We start from the raw sequence: 22,390 nt of genomic DNA, 5'->3' as shown, positions 1-22,390 counted from the left end.
GTTATAAAGACTGATACACACTAATGTCAGTGGATGGTTGTTATAAAGACTGATACACACTAATGTCAGTGGATGGTTGTTATAAAGACTGATACACACTAATGTCAGTGGATGGTTGTTATAAAGACTGATACACACTAATGTCAGTGGATGGTTGTTATAAAGACTGATACATAATGTCAGTGGATGGTTGTTATAAAGACTGATACACTAATGTCAGTGGATGGTTGTTATAAAGACGCTGATACACACTAATGTCAGTGGATGGTTGTTAAAGACTGAGACACTAATGTCAGTGGATGGTTGTTAAACACTAATGTCAGTGGATGGTTGTTATAAAGACTCAATGTCAGTGGATGGTTGTTATAAAGACTGATACACACTAATGTCAGTGGATGGTTGTTATAAAGACTGATACACACTAATGTCAGTGGATGGTTGTTAAAGACTGATACACACTAATGTCAGTGGATGGTTGTTATAAGACTGATAATACTAATGTCAGTGGATGGTTGTTATAAGACTGATACACACTAATGTCAGTGGATGGTTGTTATAAGACTGATACACACTAATGTCAGTGGATGGTTGTTATAAAGACTGATACACACTAATGTCGGTGGATGGTTGTTATAAAGACTGATACACACTAATGTCAGTGGATGGCTGTTAAAGACTGATACACACACTAATGTCAGTGGATGGTTTGAGGTCCTGTTAGTAAAGACTGATACACACTAATGTCAGTGGATGGTTGTTATAAAGACTGGATACACACTAATGTCAGTGGATGGTTGTTATAAAGACTGATACACACTAATGTCAGTGGATGGTTGTTAAAGACTGGATACACACTAATGTCAGTGGATTTATAAAGACTGATACACACTAATAATGGTTGTTATAAAGACTGATACACACTAATGTCAGTGGATGGTTGTTATAAAGACTGGATGGTTGTTATACACACTAATGTCAGTGGATGGTTGTTATAAAGACTGGTATACAGTGGATGGTTGTTAAAGACTGATACAATAAATGTCAGTGGATGGTTGTTATAAAGACTGGGATACACACTAATGTCAGTGGATGGTTGTTATAAAGACTGATACACACTCAATGTTGTTAAAAGACTGATACACACTAATGTCAGTGGATGGTTGTTATAAAGACTGATACACACTAATGTCAGTGGATGGTTGTTATAAAGACTGATACACACTAATGTCAGTGGATGGTTGTTATAAAGACTGATACACACTAATGTCAGTGGATGGTTGTTATAAAGACTGATACACACTAATGTCAGTGGATGGTTGTTAAAGACTGATACACACTAATGTCAGTGGATGGTTGTTAAAGACTGATACACACTAATGTCAGTGGATGGTTGTTATAAAGACTGATACACACTAATGTCAGTGGATGGTTGTTATAAAGACTGATACACACTAATGTCAGTGGATGGTTGTTATAAAGACTGATACACACTAATGTCAGTGGATGGTTGTTAAAGACTGATACACACTAATGTCAGTGGATGGTTGTTATAAAGACTGATACACACTAATGTCAGTGGATGGTTGTTATAAAGACTGATACACACTAATGTCAGTGGATGGTTGTTATAAAGACTGATACACACTAATGTCAGTGGATGGTTGTTAAAGACTGATACACACTAATGTCAGTGGATGGTTGTTATAAAGACTGATAATGTCATGGTTGTTATAAAGAATGTCAGTGGATGGTTGTTAAAGACTGATACACACTAATGTCAGTGGATGGTTGTTAAAAGACTGATACACAATAATGTCAGTGGATGGTTGTTATAAAGACTGATACACTAATGTCAGTGGATGGTTGTTATAAAGACTGATACACACTAATGTCAGTGGATGGTTGTTATAAAGACTGATACACACTAATGTCAGTGGATGGTTGTTATAAAGACTGATACACACTAATGTCAGTGGATGGTTGTTATAAAGACTGATACACACTAATGTCAGTGGATGGTTGTTATAAAGACTGATACACACTAATGTCAGTGGATGGTTGTTATAAAGACTGATACACACTAATGTCAGTGGATGGTTGTTATAAAGACTGATACACACTAATGTCAGTGGATGGTTGTTATAAAGACTGAGACACACTAACAGAGCGAAAGGATACACAAACAGGCGTCATAGACCAGCGCCGTGCAGCATTTTAGGTACTCGGAAGTGCTCTAGTGAAGTGTGTTTACGGCCCTTTACCTTGGAGGGTCACGGCTTGAGGAGAAGGGCGAGAGGCCAGTCCCAGAGCCCAGGCCAACGCTCACGCTCAGGTCCGTCCGGTGACACGTGTTCAGTGTCCAAGCCGCCGCCGTTCGGGCTCTTACTGTGCTCCGATAGACCATCGGTCGTCTTCCCCGTGGGTGTAACGCTGGCCACACGTCTTGTCCGTGACTGTTGTTACTGTTGGATCTGTAGAGAAGAGGAGAGAGTGGGAAGGGGGAAGAGGGGAAGAGGAGAGAGTGAAGGGGAAGGGGTGAAGGGGGAAGAGAGCGAAGGGGGGAAGAGCGAAGGGGGAAGGGGGGGAAAGGGAAGAGAGCGAAGGGGGAGAAGAGAAAGGCGAAAGGGGGAAAAGAGGGAAGGGGGTGAAGGGGGAGGGGTGAAGGGGGAAAGGGGGTGAAGGCAGGGGGAAGGGGGTGAAGGGGGAAGGGGGAAGAGAGGGGAAGGGGGAAGGGGGAAGAGGAAGGGGGAAGAGGAAGGGAAGAGGGAAGGGGAAGGGGGAAGAGGGGAAGGGGGAAGAGGGGAAGGAGGAAGGGGGAAGGGGGAAAGAGGAAGGGGGTGAGGGGTGAAGGGGGGAAGGGGGAAGAGGAAGGGGTGAAGAGAGGGATGGGGGAAGGGGGGAAAGAGAGGGAAGGGGATGAAGAGGAAGGGGTGAAGGGGAAGAGAGGGAAGGGGAAGAGAGAGGGAAGGGGGAAGAGGGTGAAGGGGGGAGAGGGAAGGGGGAAAGAGAGGGAAGGCGGGGAAAAGAGGGAAGGGGGAAAGAGGGAAGGGGGAAAGAGGGGAAGGGGAAAGAGAGGGAAGGGGGAAGAGAGGAAGGGAAGAGGAAGGGGGTGAAGGGGGGCGAAGAGAAGCGAAGGGGGTGAAGGGGGGAAGAGAAAGGGGGGTAAAGAGAGCGAAGGGGGGGAGAAGGGGGTGAAGGGGATGAAGGGGTGAAGGGGATGAAGGGGATGAAGGGGGGAAGGGATGAAGGGGGAAGGGGAAGAGAGGGAAGGGGTGAAGGGGAAAGAGAGGGAAGGGGGAAAGGGGGAAGGGGAAAGAGAGCGAAGAAGAGAGCGAAGGGGGGAAAGAGAGAGAAGGGGGGAAAGAGAGGCGAAGGGGGGAAAGAGAGCGAAGGGGAAAGAGAGCGAAGGGGAAAAGAGAAGCGAAGGGGGGAAAGAGGGCGAAGGGGGGAAAGAGAAGCGAAGGGGGGAAGGGGTGAAGGGGGAAGGGGATGAAGGGGAAAGGGGGGATGAAGGGAAAGGGGATGAAGGGGGGAAGAGGAAGGGGTGAAGGGGAAGAGAGCGAAGGGGTGAAGAAGAGCGAAGGGGAAGAGGAAGGGGGAAGAGATAAGGGGTGAAGAGAGCGAGGGGGTGAAGAGAGCGAAGGGTGAAGAGAGAGAAGGGGTGAAGAGAGCGAAGGGGAAAGAGGGAAGGGGGTGAAGGGGAGGGGTGAAAGGGGGAAAGAGAGGAAGGGGAAGGAAGGGGGTGAAGGGGTGAAGGGGATAGAGTGGGAAGAGGAAGGGTGAAGGGGAAGGGGGAAAGAGGGAAGGGGGTGAAGGGGGAAGAAGGGAAAGGGGGTGAAGGGGGGGAAGAGGAAGGGGAAGAAGAGAGCGAAGGGTGAAGAGGAAGCGAAAAGGGGGAAGAGAAGCGAAGGGGAAGAGCGAAGGGAAGAAGAGAGCGAAGGGGGGAAGAGAAAGCGAAGGGGGAAAAGAGAGCGAAGGGAAAGAAGAGAGCGAAGGGGGTGAAGAGAGCGAAGGGGGTGAAGAGAGCGAAGGGGGAAGAGAGCGAAGGGGGGAAGGGGAAGAGAGAGCGAAGGGGAAAGGGGGAAGAGAGCGAAGAGGGGAAGGGGAGAAGAGAAAGAAGGAATAGTGAGTAATTGGGGGAAGAGCGAAGGGGGGAAGAGGGGAAGAGAGCGAAGGGGGGAAGGGGAAGAGAGCGAAGGGGAAGGGGGAAGAGAGCGAAGAGGAAGGGAGAAGAGAAAAGAAGGAATAGTGAGTAATTGGGGGAAGAGAAGGAGACGAATGTACCACGAGTCAATCTCAGCTCTTCAAAAGACATCAGTCAAGCGTCAGGTATCAAAATGGATCCTAGGATAGTGTTTACCTCTAAAGAGCTTAGCCTACCTCCTTAAAGGTTTAGAGCTCTTAGCCTACCTCTGTAAAGGTTTAGAGCTCTCAGCCTACCTCTTTAAAGGTTTAGAGCTCTCAGCCTACCTCTTTAAAGGCTTAGAGCTCTCAGCCTACCTCCGCAAAGGTTTAGAGCTCTCCAGCCTACCTCTTTAAAGGTTTAGAGCTCTCAGCCTACCTCTGTAAAGGTTTAGAGAGCTCTCAGCCTACCTCTGTAAAGGTTTAGAGCTCTCAGCCTACCTCTGTAAAGGTTTAGAGCTCTCAGCCTACCTCTGTAAAGGTTTAGAGCTCTCAGCCTACCTCTGTAAAGGTTTAGAGCTCTCAGCCTACCTCTGTAAAGGTTTAGAGCTCTCAGCCTACCTCTGTAAAGGTTTAGAGCTCTCAGCCTACCTCTGTAAAGGTTTAGAGCTCTCAGCCTACCTCTTTAAAGGTTTAGAGCTCTCAGCCTACCTCTTTAAAGGTTTAGAGCTCTCAGCCTACCTCTTTAAAGGTTTAGAGCTCTTAGCCTACCTCTTTAAGGTTTAGAGCTCTTAGCCTACCTCTTTAAAGGTTTAGAGCTCTTAGCCTACACTCTGCAAACAGCTGGGTTTAGAAGCTCTTGGTCGTCTCCCTCCTGAGGTCTGGGTGGTAAAGCTGGGGTTCTGGTACAGATCCTGTAACAGCCTCTGTTCATACTCTTGATGCTTCCCTGCCTGACAGACAACAGAGCGACACAAAGGATCACGTTAGAAAGATAAAACACCTGCTGTGAAGTCCAACACTACTACAATCTTGGGACTCCATTTCAAATTCTCCTAGTTCATCCCATCTACTCGTCTCCTTCTCAAGCATTATTGGAGGAGAAGGTCCCAGGTCACTCAAACCATTCCACAATGTGTTTGAGAAGGAGGTAGGAGATAGCAGGGTGAGGATCGGAGGAAGATGAATTGAGAAAGAGCCTTTCCTGAGTATTGAAATCGGTCATCTTACCTGCATCTCCTCTTTAGTGAAGCTGGCCGCATCGTCCCCCAGCTCGTGTAGATACATGCAGTCAGGTTTGGGACACCCCATGCTCTTCAGAAAGTAGCTGCAATATTTCGTCGTCCCTAAAGAAGCCTGCAGAACACAACGACAGCTCGTTAGCTGCAGTATTTTCGCCGTCCCTAAAGAAGCCTGCAGAACACAACGACAGCTCGTTAGCTGCAATATTTTCGTCGTCCCTAAAGAAGCCTGCAGAACACAACGTTCGTTAGCTGCAGTTTTAGCCGTCCCTAATTTTCACCGTCGTTAGCTGCAGTAAAGAAGCCTGTAGAACACAACGACAGCTCGTTAGCTGCAGTATTTCGTCGTCCCTAAAGAAGCCTGTAGAACACAACGACAGCTCGTTAGCTGCAGTATTTCGTCGTCCCTAAAGAAGCCTGTAGAACAACGACAGCTCGTTAGCTGCAGTATTTTCGTCGTCCCTAAAGAAGCCCGTAGAACACAACGACAGCTCGTTAGCTGCAGTATTTTCAACGTCCCCAAGACAGGGACCCGTAGAACAGACGACAGTTCGTTAGCTGCCAGTATTTTGCGTCAGGATAAACCTCTACCTGCTTTGGCAGATTCAATCATGGACCGTTGTTGTCTGAACAAACTTGTCATTATGACAGTTAAGTTAGCTGCAGTATCTTTCGTCGTCCAACAATGCTACCTATAGAAGCCCGTAAAACAACGACATAGACAATGTTTTTGGTTCGTTAGCTGCAGTATTTTACCAGAACGTCCCTAAAGAAGCCTGCAGAACACAACGACAGTTCGTTAGGTCAAACTATGCACGAGATATCCACATGTACAACACGCTTGGCAATAATTCCCCAAGACAGGGACCTTGATTGAACGAGTAGAAAAGGGAACACGCCTTCATTTAGTCGAGAAAGTTCAAGTTAAACCCCTTTTCAAACCAAGATGAAAAGTCGCTTGCGCCTCAGGATAAACCTCTCCTCTTACCTGCTTTGGCAGCATTCAATCATGGACACTCTATTGTTGTTGTCTGACATCAAACTTGTCATTATGAAAAAGTATAAACACAACTGGCATGCTTATTGTGTTGTCTCTGTGCCCAGACTAGACAGCCTGGCCCAACACGCTTATGGGCGTGACGTCTCGGGACAGCCTGGCTCAAACAACAATGCTACACAATCTTTTTTTGTCGGACCCAAATAGAAAATCGGTTTTAAAAATGTATTCAGACTAGAGATATGACAACTAAAATCAACTTTTATAGACAATGTTTTTGGTTCTCTGGTTATCCAGATGGCTCGCCAGCTCATATAATTACCAGATCATATCTGACAACACGTTTTATTCACCATGACAACGATACCAACAACAGGGTCAACTAGTTGAACGTCTCTTCCTCCTTGCCCAGGCTAAGCAGTGGCTATATTAAAAGGGGTTTGGTCCTGTGCCGACAAGAAAGAGGTCAAAATACATTTTTAAAATGGGGCTGTTTTAAAAGATTTAAAAACATCACACAATTGTTATTACAGCCAACACACAATAAATCCTGTGTGAAAGGTGTAGAAATTCACATCAGAGAGATGCGGACATTTCAAACGTTAATCTAATACAGAGATGCTTATGGTTTGGTCCTGTGCCCAGACTAGAGATGCTTATTGTTTGGTCCTGTGCCCAGACTAGAGATGCTTATTGTTTTGTCCTGTGCCCAGACTAGAGATGCTTATTGTTCTGTCCTGTGCCCAGACTAGAGATGCTTATTGTTTTGTCCTGTGCCCAGACTAGAGATGCTTATTGTTCTGTCCTGTGCCCAGACTAGAGATGCTTATTGTTCTGTCCTGTGCCCAGACTAGAGATGCTTATTGTTCTGTCCTGTGCCCAGACTAGAGATGCTTATTGTTCTGTCCTGTGCCCAGACTAGAGATGCTTATTGTTCTGTCCTGTGCCCAGACTAGAGATGCTTATTGTTCTGTCCTGTGCCCAGACTAGAGATGCTTATTGTTCTGTCCTGTGCCCAGACTAGAGATGCTTATTGTTCTGTCCTGTGCCCAGACTAGAGATGCTTATTGTTCGGTCCTGTGCCCAGACTAGAGATGCTTATTGTTCTGTCCTGTGACCAGACTAGAGATGCTTATTGTTCTGTCCTGTGCCCAGACTAGAGATGCTTATTGACTAGATGTACATACCGTGGTATATTTCCCAAACTTACCTTCAGTGTTCTGCCGTCTACTACCAGGTTGTTGACACACTGTATTGCTCTGAGGGCGTCTTCTGAGCGGATGTAAGTGACATAGGCACTGGCACTGGGACCCTTGGGGGACAAGACCAAGACAATCAATGGACTAATCAATGTGTTAATCAATCAATGTACTTTATGTATTTTCATTGTACTGGTGTTATGACTGTATGTTGTGTTAGTAATACATTTCTAATGCACTCCATCGACCAACAAACGCCATCAATTTAAACTACAACATTACTGTCAATCATCCTCGCCCACAGGAAGTTCCCGCCCCCTCATACCTGCGAGCCGGCGTATGAGGTGCTGTTGTTGATGACTACTTTATGGACCTTCCCGAACTTCACAAAATACTCGGGTCTCTTTAGAATCTGGGACGGACAGAGGAAAACAGAGGGCTGTTGGGAAATGTAGTTTAGTCTACACATCAAAACATAACTGTTATAATCATGTTACAACAGTCAATTACGCGCCAAAACTGTTACAATAAGACAGTCAGAACGAGAACATCATTTCCAGCGCGTCATGACGTTCTTCCCGACGTCGGCTTCTTGCCGGGGGCGTGGCACGTCGGCTTCTAGCAGACGTGGGGGCGTGTCACGTCGGCGGCAGGGGGCGTGGCACGTCGGCGTCATGCCGGCGCAGGGGGCGTGGCACGGGGCCGAGTGGCACGTCGACGTCATGCCGACGCAGGGGGCGCCGACGCAGTTATTCTGTAACAGTGGCGTGTTAAATTAATTTTCTATCTGGAATCACAGTCAACTGGACAGGTGAATGACACTGCAGGAGGGTGTTGCATAATTCATCTTGACATCATCAGCAGGGACGAGGAGAAATCTGTCAGGGGCCCAATCAATACGTAAAAACTAGTGAGAATTGACAGATCAGTCTCTTCATTTCTGAAAGGTGATAGAAGAGCCGTAACGATTAACGTCGTTCTGCCCTTCAACAAGGCAGTTAACCCACTGTTCCTAGACCAGTTAACCCACTGTTCCTAGACCAGTTAACCCACTGTTCCTAGACCAGTTAACCCACTGTTCCTAGACCAGTTAACCCACTGTTCCTAGACCAGTTAACCCACTGTTCCTAGGCAGTTATGTAAATAAGAATTTGTTCTTCAACTGACTTTCCAACCAGTTAAATAAATGTTCCTAGCCAGTTAGGTTCCTAGAGGTTTCTGATCCGTAGACCAGGAGGTTTCTGATCCGTTCCTAGACCAGTTAACCCAGGTTTCTGATCCGTTAACCCCTGTAGGGAGGTTTCCCCTGTTCCGTAGTAGGGAGGTTTCTGATCCGTAGACCAGGGAGGTTTCTGATCCGTAGGAGGTAAATAAGGTTTCTGATCCAAGTTAAATGAGGAGGTTTCTGATCCGTAGTGAGGAGGTTTCTGATCCGTAGTGAGGAGGTTTCTGATCCGTAGTGAGGAGGTTTCTGATCCGTAGTGAGGAGGTTTCTGATCCGTAGTGAGGAGGTTTCTGATCCGTAGTGAGGAGGTTTCTGATCCGTAGTGAGGAGGTTTCTGATCCGTAGTGAGGAGGTTTCTGATCCGTAGTGAGGAGGTTTCTGATCCGTAGTGAGGAGGTTTCTGATCCGTAGTGAGGAGGTTTCTGATCCGCAGCGAGGAGGTTTCTGATCCGTAGCGAGGAGGTTTCTGATCCGCAGCGAGGAGGTTTCTGATCCGTAGTGGGAGGTTTCTGATCCGTAGCGAGGAGGTTTCTGAAGGAGTCCGGGTAGTGAGGGGGCAAAAGGTTTTGTTGTGTTGGTGGTTTCTGATCCGTAGTAGGGAGGTTTCACTGATCCCAGAGCTCAAGACATAGGGAGGTTTCTGACTCCGTTGCCAGTAGGGCTGGTTTCAAACACCACTGATCCGGCCAGACAGAAACAACGAGGACAGACATGTTTCTGATCCGTGGAAACAGTGAGGAGGTTTCTGATCCGTAGTGAGAAAGGTTTCTGATCCGTAGTTGTAGGAGGTTTCTGATCCGTTCCAACAGCATTGTAAACTCAGGTTTCTGATCTTCATGTCCAATTCCAGGATTGGTTTCTGATCACTTCATGTCCAATTCCAACAGCATTGTAAACTCAGTATCTTCCTGACACTTCATGTCCAATTCCAACAGCATTGTAAACTCAGTTTTCTGATCCGTTCCAGTGAGGAAACTCAGTTTTCCTGATCCGTCCAATGAGAGCATTTCTGATCCGTTCATGTCCAATTCCAACAGCATTGTAAACTCAGTTTTCTGACACTTTATGATCCAATTCCAACAGCATTGTAAACTCAGGTCTTCCTGATCCGTGCGAGGAGGTTTCTGATCCGTCCAATTCCAACAGGTAAACTCAGGTTTCTGATCTTCATGTCCAATTCCAACAGGTAAACTCAGTGTTTCTGACACTTCATCATGTCAATTCGTGAGGAGGTTTCCTGATCCGTCCAATTCCAACAGGTAAACTCAGGTTTCTGATCCGTCCAATTCAACAGCATTGGTTTTCTGACACCGTCCAATTCCAACAGAGGTTTCTGATCCGTATTGTAAACTCAGGTTTCTGACACTTCATGTCCAATAGGGCATTGTAAACTCAGTTTCTGATCCGTGGTTCCAACAGCATTGTAAACTCAGGTTTCTGACACCGTCCAATGAACAGGTAAACTCAGGTTTCTGACACTCCGTTCCAGCATTGTAAACTCAGTGTCTTCCTGATCCCTAGCGATTGAAACTCAGGTTTCTGACACTGGAAGGCATTGTAAACTCAGGGTAGTGAGAGGGTGAAAACAGCATTGTAAACTGGTTTGTTGTGTTGGTGGTTTCTGTGGCCAATTCCAACAGCCGCTGGGTCTTCCTGACACTTCAGTTTTCCAACAGCATTCTGGTCTTCCTGACTCTCCAACAGCATTGTAAACCAGTGTCTTCCTGACCAGAGCTCAAGACATCTCTTTGCAGCCTTTGTTTGTAAACTCAATGTCTTCCCTCACCTCCCTTCCTCTTGTAAACTCAGTGTCTTCCTGACACTTCCAATTCCAGACAGCATTGAAACCAGTTCTTCCTGCCAGTAGCAGCTGTGTCTTCCTGACACTTCCAATTCCAACAGCACTATAAACTCAGGTCTTCCTGACACTTCAAATTCAACAGCATTCAAACAGTTGACAGACATGGGAAACTGTTGCTAACAGTCTATCCGTGGAAACAGCAGATTGAACAGCATTGTAAACGGGTCTTCCTGACACTTCAAATTCCAGTGAGATCTTCCTGGATTCATGACACCAGAAACTCAGTGTTATCATGTCCAATTCCAACAGCATTGTAAACTCAGTATCTTCCTGACACTTCATGTCAATTCCAACAGCATTGTAAACAGCATTGTAAACTCAGTGTCTTCCTGACACTTCATGTCCAATTCCAACAGCATTGTAAACTCAGTGTCTTCCTGACACTTCATGTCCAAACAGCATTGTAAACTCAGTGTCTTCCTGACACTTCATGTCATTGTAAACTCAGTATCTTCCTGACACTTCCAACTTCCAAACAGCATTGTAAACTCAGTATCTTCCTGACACTTCATGTCCAATTCCAACAGCATTGTAAACTCAGTGTCTTCCTGACACTTCATGTCCAATTCCAACAGCATTGTAAACTCAGTGTCTTCCTGACACTTCCAATTCCAACAGCATTGTAAACTCAGTGTCTTCCTGACACTTCATGTCCAATTCCAACAGCACAGTGTCTTCCTGACACTTCATGTCCCTGAATTCCAACAGCATTGTAAACTCAGTGTCTTCCTGACACTTCCAATTCCAACAGCATTGTAAACTCAGTGTCTTCCTGACACTTCATGTCCAATTCCAACAGCATTGTAAACTCAGTGTCTTCCTGACACTTCATGTCCAATTCCAACAGCATTGTAAACTCAGTGTCTTCCTGACACTTCATGTCAAACAGCATTGTAAACTCAACACTTCATGCATTGCATTGTAAACTCAGTGTCTTCCTGACACTTCCAATTCCAACAGCATTGTAAACTCAGTGTCTTCCTGACACTTCATGTCAATTCCAACAGCATTGTAAACTCAGTGTCTTCCTGACACTTCATGTAAACAATTCAACAGCATTGTAAACTCAGTATCTTCCTGACACTTCTTCCAATGCATTGTAAACTCAGTGTCTTCACACTGTCCAATTCCAACAGCATTGTAAACTCAGTATCTTCCTGAACTTCAGTGTAAACTTCTTCCTGACACTCTTCCCTGACACTTCATGTCCAATTCCAACAGCATTGTAAACTCAGTATCTTCCTGACACTTCATGTCCAATTCCAACAGCATTGTAAACTCAGCATTGTAAACATCAGTATCTTCCTGACACTTCATGTCCAATTCAACAGCATTGTAAACTCAGTATCTTCCTGACACTTCATGTCCAATTCCAACAGCATTGTAAACTCAGTGTCTTCCTGATTGTAAACTCAGTGTCTTCCTGACACTTCATGTCATTGTAAACTCAGTTCCAAACAGCATTGTAAACTCAGTATCTTCCTGACACTTCATGTCCAATTCCAACAGCATTGTAAACTCAGTATCTTCCTGACACTTCATGTCCAATTCCAACAGCATTGTAAACTCAGTATCTTCCTGACACTTCATGTCCAATTCCAACAGCATTGTAAACTCAGTGTCTTCCTGACACTTCATGTCCAATTCCAACAGCATTGTAAACTCAGTATCTTCCTGACATGTCCAATTCCAACAGCATTGTAAACTCAGTGTCTTCCTGACACTTCATGTCCAATTCCAACAGCATTGTAAACTCAGTATCTTCCTGACACTTCATGTCCAATTCCAACAGCATTGTAAACTCAGTGTCTTCCTGACACTTCAATTCCAACAGCATTGTAAACTCAGTGTCTTCCTGACACTTCCAATTCCAACAGCATTGTAAACTCAGTATCTTCCTGACACTTCATGTCCAATTCCAACAGCATTGTAAACTCAGTATCTTCCTGACACTTCATGTCCAATTCCAACAGCATTGTAAACTCAGTGTCTTCCTGACACTTCCAATTCCAACAGCATTGTAAACTCAGTATCTTCCTGACACTTCATGTCCAATTCCAACAGCATTGTAAACTCAGTATCTTCCTGACACTTCATGTCCAATTCCAACAGCATTGTAAACTCAGTATCTTCCTGACACTTCAATTCCAACAGCATTGTAAACTCAGTGTCTTCCTGACACTTCATGTCCAATTCCAACAGCATTGTAAACTCAGTGTCTTCCAACAGCATGAAACTCACTTCCTGACACTCCCAATTCCAACAGCATTGTAAACTCAGTATCTTCCTGACACTTCATGTCCAATTCCAACAGCATTGTAAACTCAGTATCTTCCTGACACTTCCAATTCCAACAGCATTGTAAACTCAGTGTCTTCCTGACACTTCATGTCCAATTCCAACAGCATTGTAAACTCAGTATCTTCCTGACACTTCATGTCCAATTCCAACAGCATTGTAAACTCAGTGTCTTCCTGACACTTCATGTCCAATTCCAACAGCATTGTAAACTCAGTGTCTTCCTGACACTTCATGTCCAATTCCAACAGCATTGTAAACTCAGTATCTTCCTGACACTTCATGTCCAATTCCAACAGCATTGTAAACTCAGTATCTTCCTGACACTTCATGTCCAATTCCAACAGCATTGTAAACTCAGTGTCTTCCTGACACTTCATGTCCAATTCCAACAGCATTGTAAACTCAGTATCTTCCTGACACAGCATTGTAAACTCAGTATCTTCCTGACACTTCATGTCCAATTCCAACAGCATTGTAAACTCAGTATCTTCCTGACACTTCATGTCCAATTCCAACAGCATTGTAAACTCAGTATCTTCCTGACACTTCCAACAGCATTGTAAACTCAGTCTTCCTGAATTCCAACCAACAGCATTGTAAACTCAGTGTCTTCCTTCCTGACACTTCATGTCCAATTCCAACAGCATTGTAAACTCAGTATCTTCCTGACACTTCATGTGTTGTAAACTCAGTATCTTCCTGACACTTCATGTCCAATTCCAACAGCATTGTAAACTCAGTATCTTCCTGACACTTCATGTCCAATTCCAACAGCATTGTAAACTCAGTATCTTCCTGACACTTCATGTCCAATTCCAACAGCATTGTAAACTCAGTGTCTTCCTGACACTTCATGTCTAATTCCAACAGCATTGTAAACTCAGTGTCTTCCTGACACTTCATGTCCAATTCCAACAGCATTGTAAACTCAGTGTCTTCCTGACACTTCATGTCCAATTCCAACAGCATTGTAAACTCAGTATCTTCCTGACACTTCCAATGCATTGTAAACTCAGTATCTTCCTGACACAACAGCATTGTAAACTCAGTGTCATTCCAAACAGCATTGTAAACTCAGTGTCTTCCTGACACTTCATGTCCAATTCCAGCAGCATTGTAAACTCAGTATCTTCCTGACACTTCATGTCCAATTCCAACAGCATTGTAAACTCAGTATCTTCCTGACACTTCATGTTTAATTCCAACAGCATTGTAAACTCAGTATCTTCCTGACACTTCATGTCCAATTCCAGCAGCATTGTAAACTCAGTATCTTCCTGACACTTCATAGACGCGTCATGTTTTATTGTTCTGTGAACAGATGAATGTTGGTGTCCTGTCTATTTGTCTGGAGGGTTGTTGCTATGACGATCATACGGGACCACGCCGTTGTTGTTGTCCTGTACTTATGTTGTTGTTGTTGTTGTTGTTGTTGTTGTGGTGTGGGAAATTAGCAAACAGAAAGGCTGATGCCTAGAAGCCAAATAGACCAAATAGCTAGTACACCAGATTCCAGACAAACCAGATTCCTGACAAACCAGATTCCAGACAAACCAGATTCCTGACAAACCAGATTCCAGACAAACCAGATTCCTGACAAACCAGATTCCAGACAAACCAGATTCCAGACAAACCAGATTCCAGACAAAACCGGCTATTTTTCCCCCTAGAGATTTTAGACGAGGTATTTTATTCTTGTGTTGTTGGGTTCACTAAAACCCTCCTGTTGTACATTATACTACAGAGGAAACTGCTCCAGCTTTCTGTTAATTAAGCTTTTCACAACACTGAATAAATCACCAACTGGTGTGATTCTACATGAGGTTTAGTGATGAAATATTCCTGGGTCCCAGTGGGGATACAAAGCATATTACCCACAAGCCTTACTTTAAATCAAATTGGATTTTTCACATGCGCGGAATACAACCTTACACTGAAATGCTTACTTACGAGTCCCGAACCAACAATGCAGTTTAAAAAAAATACAGATAAGAATAATAAATAAATGTAACAAGTAATTAAAGAGCAGCAGTAAAATAACAATAGCGAGACTATATACAGGGGGAACCGGTACAGAGTCCATGTGCCGGGGCACCGGTCAGTTGAGGTAGTATGTACATGTAGGTAGAGATATTAAAGTGACTATGCATAGATGACAACAACAGAGGGTAGCATCGGTGTAAAGGGGGGTGTCAATAGTCTGGGTTGTCATTGAATTACTTTCCATTATAAACTGGCTTCACCCTATAATCTCATCCTCTGGATATTATATCACACTCCACTGCCTCCAGAGTTACAGAGCTGACTGAGTCAACCTCTCTCCCTCTCCCTCCCTCTCGATCCTTCTCTCTCGCTCCTTCTCTCGCTCCCTCCCTCTCGCTCCTTCTCTCTCCCCTCTCGCTCCCACTCTCGCTCCCTCCCTCTCGCTCCTTCTCTCCCTCTCTCGCTCCCTCCCTCTCGCTCCCTCCCTCCCTCCCTCCCTCCCTCTCGCTCCCTCCCTCCCTCCCTCTCTCTCTCTCTCCTTCCCGCCTTCTCTCTCTCCTTCCCTCCTTCCCTCCCTCCCTCCCTCCCTCCCTCCCTCCCTCCCTCCTTCTCTCTCCTTCTCTCCCTCCCTCCCTCCCTCTCTCCTTCTCTCTCCTTCCTTCCCTCCCTCCCTCCCTCCTTCTCTCTCCTTCCCTCCCTCCCTCCCTCCCTCCTTCTCTCTCCTTCTCTCCCTCCCTCCCTCTCTCCTTCTCTCTCCCTCCCCTCCCCTCCCTCCCTCCCTCCCTCCCCTCCCTCCCTCCCTCTTGCTCCTTCTCTCCCTCCCTCCCTCTCGCTCCTTCTCTCTCCCTCCCTCTCGCTCCTTCTCTCTCTCCCTCCCCTCCCTCTCCTTCTCTCCCTCCCTCCTTCTCTCCTTCCCTCCTTCTCTCCTTCCCTCCCTCTCGCTCCTTCTCTCCCTCTCGCTCCTTCTCTCCCTCCTTCTCTCCCTCCCACCCCCCCCCTCTCTCTCTCTCTCCCTCCCACCCCCTCCCACTCTCCCCCCCCTCCCTCCCTGCCACCTCCTCCCACCCCCTCTCTCCCTCCCTCCCTCTCACTCATTAAGTGAATTTACAGGAAGCAGGGAAGGAAAGGAAGGATAATCTCACATCAGTCATTGATGACGACGATAATGAATAAATATTCCCTCTGTGTTGTTTTTAGGAGTGTTATTCTCAGATCTCCGGGTGTGTCTCTGTGTTCCTACCTCGGGGTCGGCCAGCCTCTGTGACAGTCCCACTAGAAACACCAGGTTTCTCTGCACCACCCTGACGCTGGCCAGGTGCTTCCTGTTTTCTGTCGTCTTCTGTTTCTTCTCCACCTGTTTGGCCTTCTTCTCATTCTTTATCCTCTGCAGCTCCTCCGCTGACAGGGGGTTGTAGACCGCTGGGTTCTCTGGGTAAGGCTGTTAAAGAGACAGGAGAGAGGGGTTTGTACACCGCTGAGGCCTCTGGGTAAGGCTGTTACAGAGACAGGAGAGAGAGGGGGTTTGTAGACCGCTGAGGCCTCTGGGTAAGGCTGTTACAGAGACAGGAGAGAGGGGTTTGTTTTCACCGCTGAGGCCTCTGGGTAAGGCTGTTAGAGAGACAGGAGAGAGGGGTTTGTTAGATAAAAGGACAGGGATTTGTACACCTCTGTAAAGCTGTAGGCAGAGAGGCAGCACGTTACACCGCCCCCGAACTTTCCCAAGATTCCCCGGTTTCCTGTTGTTCCCAGAGCAGGCTATTCCCCAGTTTCCTGTTGTTCCCAGAGCAGGCTATTCCCCAGTTTCCTGTTGTTCCCAGAGCAGGCTATTCCCCAGTTTCCTGTTGTTCCCAGAACAGGCTATTCCCCAGTTTCCTGTTGTTCCCAGAGCAGGCTATTCCCCAGTTTACTGTTGTTCCCAGAGCAGGCTATTCCCCAGTTTCCTGTTGTTCCCAGAGCAGGCTATTCCCCAGTTTCCTGTTGTTCCCAGAGCAGGCTATTCCCCAGTTTCCTGTTGTTCCCAGAGCAGGCTATTCCCCAGTTTCCTGTTGTTCCCAGAGCAGGCTATTCCCCAGTTTCCTGTTGTTCCCAGAGCAGGCTATTCCCCAGTTTCCTGTTGTTCCCATAGCAGGCTATTCCCCAGTTTCCTGTTGTTCCCAGTGCAGGCTATTCCCCAGTTTCCTGTTGTTCCCAGAGCAGGCTATTCCCCAGTTTCCTGTTGTTCCCAGTGCAGGCTATTCCCCAGTTTCCTGTTGTTCCCAGAGCAGGCTATTCCCCAGTTTCCTGTTGTTACCAGAGCAGGCTATTCCCCAGTTTCCTGTTGTTCCCAGAGCAGGCTATTCCCCAGTTTCCTGTTGTTCCCAGTGCAGGCTATTCCCCAGTTTCCTGTTGTTCCCAGAGCAGGCTATTCCCCAGTTTCCTGTTGTTCCCATAGCAGGCTATTGCCCAGTTTCCTGTTGTTCCCAGTGCAGGCTATTCCCCAGTTTCCTGTTGTTCCCAGAGCAGGCTATTCCCCAGTTTCCTGTTGTTCCCAGAGCAGGCTATTCCCCAGTTTCCTGTTGTTACCAGAGCAGGCTATTCCCCAGTTTCCTGTTGTTCCCATAGCAGGCTATTCCCCAGTTTCCTGTTGTTCCCAGAGCAGGCTATTCCCCAGTTTCCTGTTGTTCCCAGAGCAGGCTATTCCCCAGTTTCCTGTTGTTACCAGAGCAGGCTATTCCCCAGTTTCCTGTTGTTACCAGAGCAGGCTATTCACCGACATCGCCTTTTTTTTCTTTAAACGATTGTTTTATGTCAGATGCTACATTTTTGGCCAGTTGCAATTGTAAGTAATTTTTTTAAATTAATTAAATTTAAATAAATTAATTTAAATAAATAATTTAAAAATCATTTAATTTAATTTAATTTTAAAAAACAACCATATATTTTTCTATTGTGAAAGATACTGTGAAGCCTCATAGCCAGTTAAGTTCTTTGAAAAAGACCTAATAAAACAAGGTAGCTATAATTTTCAGCACCAGGCGCTGTCCACCCATTGATTGCGCTGCGGTTACAGAGTTCACGTTTCAGCACCACTGAAACGGTCCGCTGGCCTGTTTTATTAGCTGGTCGTCTCCTGTATTCTCTCTCCTCACAAAGGAAGTTAAAACGTAACTTCTGCATTATTTTAGGCAACTTCCTTCTTAGAAAATTACATTTGGCACTTTTTGAATCTCGGGTCTGAGATTTTTAAAATTATATATATATATATAGTTTAAGTGAAACAAATATTAAATAATTTGGGGGCTTCGGGGACCAAATAATATTACCTGCAGGTCAGATTTGGCCCGCGGACCACCAGTTGGGGAATCCTAGGGTAGGGGGGTAGACTAGGGTAGGATACAGGGTAGGGGGTAAACGAGGGTTTAGGGTAGGATATGAAGTAGGGGTTAGACCAGGGTTTAGGGTAAGGGTTAGACTAGGGTTTAGCGTAGGGATTAGACTAGGGTTTAGGGTAGGGGTTAGACTAGGGTTTAGGGTAGGGGTTAGACTAGGGTAGGGTTTAGGGTAGGATATGGGGTAGGGTTAGACTAGGGTAGGAGGTAGGGTAGGATATGGCGTAGGGGTTAGACTAGGGTAAGGTATAGGGTAGGATATGAGGTAGAGTTTGACTAGAGTAGGGTTTAGGGTAGGATATGGAGTAGGAGTTAGACTAGGGTAGGATATGGGGTAGGGTTAGACTAAGGCAGGGTTTAGGGTAGGATATGGGGTAGGGGTTAGACTAGGGTATGGTTTAGGGTAGGATATGGGGTAGAGATTAGACTAGGGTAGTGTTTAGGGTAGGATATGGGGTAGGGGTTAGACTAGGGTAGTGTTTAGGGTAGGATATGGGGTAGACCAGGGTAGACTAGGGTAGCCTACCTTTCTGCAGGCGGGGCAGAGGGTAGACCAGGGTAGATATTTAGGGTAGGATATGGAGTAGACCAGGGTAGCCTACCTTTCTGCACGCAGGGCAGAGGGTAGACCAGGGTAGGTATTTAGGGTAGGATATGGAGTAGACCAGGGTAGCCTACCTTTCTGCAGGCGGGGCAGAGGGTAGACCAGGGTAGATATTTAGGGTAGGATATGGAGTAGACCAGGGTAGCCTACCTTTCTGCAGGCGGGGCAGAGGGTAGACCAGGGTAGATATTTAGGGTAGGATATGGAGTAGACCAGGGTAGCCTACCTTTCTGCAGGCGGGGCAGAGGGTAGACCAGGGTAGATATTTAGGGTAGGATATGGAGTAGACCAGGGTAGCCTACCTTTCTGCAGGCAGGGCAGAGGGTAGACCAGGGTAGATATTTAGGGTAGGATATGGAGTAGACCAGGGTAGCCTACCTTTCTGCAGGCGGGGCAGAGGGTAGACCAGGGTAGATATTTAGGGTAGGATATGGAGTAGACCAGGGTAGCCTACCTTTCAGCAGGCGGGGCAGAGGGTAGACCAGGGTAGATATTTAGGGTAGGATATGGAGTAGACCAGGGTAGCCTACCTTTCTGCAGGCGGGGCAGAGGGTAGACCAGGGTAGATATTTAGGGTAGGATATGGAGTAGACCAGGGTAGCCTACCTTTCTGCAGGCGGGGCAGAGGGTAGACCAGGGTAGATATTTAGGGTAGGATATGGAGTAGACCAGGGTAGCCTACCTTTCAGCAGGCGGGGCAGAGGGTAGACCAGGGTAGATATTTAGGGTAGGATATGGAGTAGACCAGGGTAGCCTACCTTGCTGCAGGCGGGGCAGAGGGTAGACCAGGGTAGATATTTAGGGTAGGATATGGAGTAGACCAGGGTAGCCTACCTTTCTGCAGGCAGGGCAGAGGGTAGACAAGGGTAGATATTTAGGGTAGGATATGGAGTAGACCAGGGTAGCCTACCTTTCTGCAGGCAGGGCAGAGGGTAGACCAGGGTAGATATTTAGGGTAGGATATGGAGTAGACCAGGGTAGCCTACCTTTCTGCAGGCGGGGCAGAGGGTAGACCAGGGTAGATATTTAGGGTAGGATATGGAGTAGACCAGGGTAGCCTACCTTTCTGCACGCAGGGCAGAGGGTAGACCAGGGTAGATATTTAGGGTAGGATATGGAGTAGACCAGGGTAGCCTACCTTTCTGCACGCAGGGCAGAGGGTAGACCAGGGTAGATATTTAGGGTAGGATATGGAGTAGACCAGGGTAGCCTACCTTTCTGCAGGCGGGGCAGAGGGTAGACCAGGGTAGATATTTAGGGTAGGATATGGAGTAGACCAGGGTAGCCTACCTTTCTGCAGGCGGGGCAGAGGGTAGACCAGGGTAGATATTTAGGGTAGGATATGGAGTAGACCAGGGTAGCCTACCTTTCTGCAGGCGGGGCAGAGGGTAGACCAGGGTAGATATTTAGGGTAGGATATGGAGTAGACCAGGGTAGCCTACCTTTCTGCAGGCGGGGCAGAGGGTAGACCAGAGTAGATATTTAGGGTAGGATATGGAGTAGACCAGGGTAGCCTACCTTTCAGCAGGCGGGGCAGAGGGTAGACCAGGGTAGATATTTAGGGTAGGATATGGAGTAGACCAGGGTAGCCTACCTTTCTGCAGGCGGGGCAGAGGGTAGACCAGGGTAGATATTTAGGTAGGATATGGAGTAGACCAGGGTAGCCTACCTTTTCTGCAGGCAGGGCAGAGGGTAGAGATATCAGGTAGGATATGGAGCCCAGGGTAGCCTTCTGCAGGCAGGGCAGAGGGTAGACCAGGGTAGATATTTAGGGTAGGATATGGAGTAGACCAGGGTAGCCTACCTTTCTGCAGGCGGGGGCAGAGGGTAGACCAGGGTAGATATTTAGGTAGGATATGGAGTAGACCAGGGTAGCCTACCTTTCTGCAGGCGGGGCAGAGGGTAGACCAGGGTAGATATTTAGGTAGGATATGGAGTAGACCAGGGTAGCCTTCCTTTCTGCAGGCGGGGCAGAGGGTAGACCAGGTAGATATTTAGGTAGGATATGGAGTAGACCAGGGTAGCCTACCTTCTGCAGGCGGGGCAGAGGGCAGACCAGGTAGATATTTAGGGTAGGATATGGAGTAGACCAGGGTAGCCTACCTTTCTGCAGGCGGGGCAGAGGGCAGACCAGGTAGATATTTAGGTAGGATATGGAGTAGACCAGGGTAGCCTACCTTTCTGCAGGCGGGGCAGAGGGTAGACCAGGGTAGATATTTAGGGTAGGATATGGAGTAGACCAGGGTAGCCTACCTTTCTGCACGCAGGGGCAGAGGGCAGACCAGGGTAGATATTTAGGTAGGATATGGAGTAGACCAGGGTAGCCTACCTTTCTGCAGGCAGGGCAGAGGGTAGACCAGGGTAGATATTTAGGGTAGGATATGGAGTAGACCAGGGTAGCCTACCTTCTGCAGGCGGGGCAGAGGGTAGACCAGGTAGCCTACCTTCTAGGCGGGGCAGAGGGTAGAGGTACCAGGCGGCAGAGGGTAGACTATTTTTAGGGTAGGATATGGAGTAGACCAGGGTAGCCTACCTTTCTGCAGGCAGGGCAGAGGGTAGACCAGGGTAGATATTTAGGTAGGATATGGAGTAGACCAGGGTAGCCTACCTTCTGCAGGCAGGGCAGAGGGTAGACCAGGGTAGATATTTAGGTAGGATATGGAGTAGACTAGGTAGCCTACCTTTCTGCAGGCGGGGCAGAGGGTAGACCAGGGTAGATATTTAGGTAGGATATGGAGTAGACCAGGGTAGCCTACCTTTCTGCAGGCGGCAGAGGGTAGACCAGGGTAGATATTTAGGGTAGGATATGGAGTAGACCAGGGTAGCCTACCTTTCTGCAGGCGGGGCAGAGGGTAGACCAGGGTAGATATTTAGGTAGGATATGGAGTAGACCAGGTAGCCTACCTTTCTGCAGGCGGGCAGAGGGTAGACCAGGGTAGATATTTAGGTAGGATATGGAGTAGACCAGGGTAGCCTACCTTTCTGCAGGCGGCAGAGGGTAGACCAGGTAGATATTTAGGTAGGATATGGAGGGACCTAGCCTACCTCTGCAGGCGGGGCAGAGGGTAGACCAGGGTAGCCTACCTTTCTGCAGGCGGGGCAGAGGGTAGACCAGGGTAGCCTACCTTTCTGCAGGCGGGGCAGAGGGTAGACCAGGGTAGATATTTAGGGTAGGATATGGAGTAGACCAGGGTAGCCTACCTTTCTGCAGGCGGGGCAGAGGCCGTTCTCGTCTGTGCGGATGCGGTGCCAGCAGAAGCGACAGATCTGGTAGCCGCAGGTGCAGGGGAAGAAGTTGGCATCGTCCGTCTCCAACGGCTCCAGACACAGCGGACACTCCATAGGATCCATAACCTTCACCTCTGGACTGCAGGATATCCAAGAGGACGAGCAGAGAGAGACGCGTGGCAGAGGGCAGCGCAGGCTGGAAAGAGACGGCGGGGGGGGATATTACAACACTGAACAGAAAGTCCCCACCAGTGGACAAAG

At 47.3% G+C, this 22,390-nt stretch overlaps 1 protein-coding gene across 1 annotated transcript; it reads right to left on the bottom strand.

The window, feature by feature from the left end:
* Positions 1-2,386: 2,386 nt before the first annotated feature.
* On the bottom strand, positions 2,387-22,325 carry LOC127924437 (CCR4-NOT transcription complex subunit 4-like; the record flags this gene model as incomplete). The annotated part of the gene is made up of 7 exons (XM_052509168.1): positions 2,387-2,471; positions 4,964-5,075; positions 5,353-5,478; positions 7,571-7,672; positions 7,885-7,971; positions 16,170-16,367; positions 22,103-22,325. Coding segments are annotated over 7 exons (933 nt in total), but the record flags the coding sequence as incomplete, so codon positions are not given.
* Positions 22,326-22,390: the final 65 nt, after the last annotated feature.

Source organism: Oncorhynchus keta, unplaced genomic scaffold (genome assembly GCF_023373465.1).
Source record: "Oncorhynchus keta strain PuntledgeMale-10-30-2019 unplaced genomic scaffold, Oket_V2 Un_contig_4056_pilon_pilon, whole genome shotgun sequence".
In the NCBI taxonomy this organism is placed as follows: Eukaryota; Metazoa; Chordata; class Actinopteri; order Salmoniformes; family Salmonidae; genus Oncorhynchus; species Oncorhynchus keta.
This window is presented reverse-complemented; position numbering and strand designations above follow the sequence as displayed.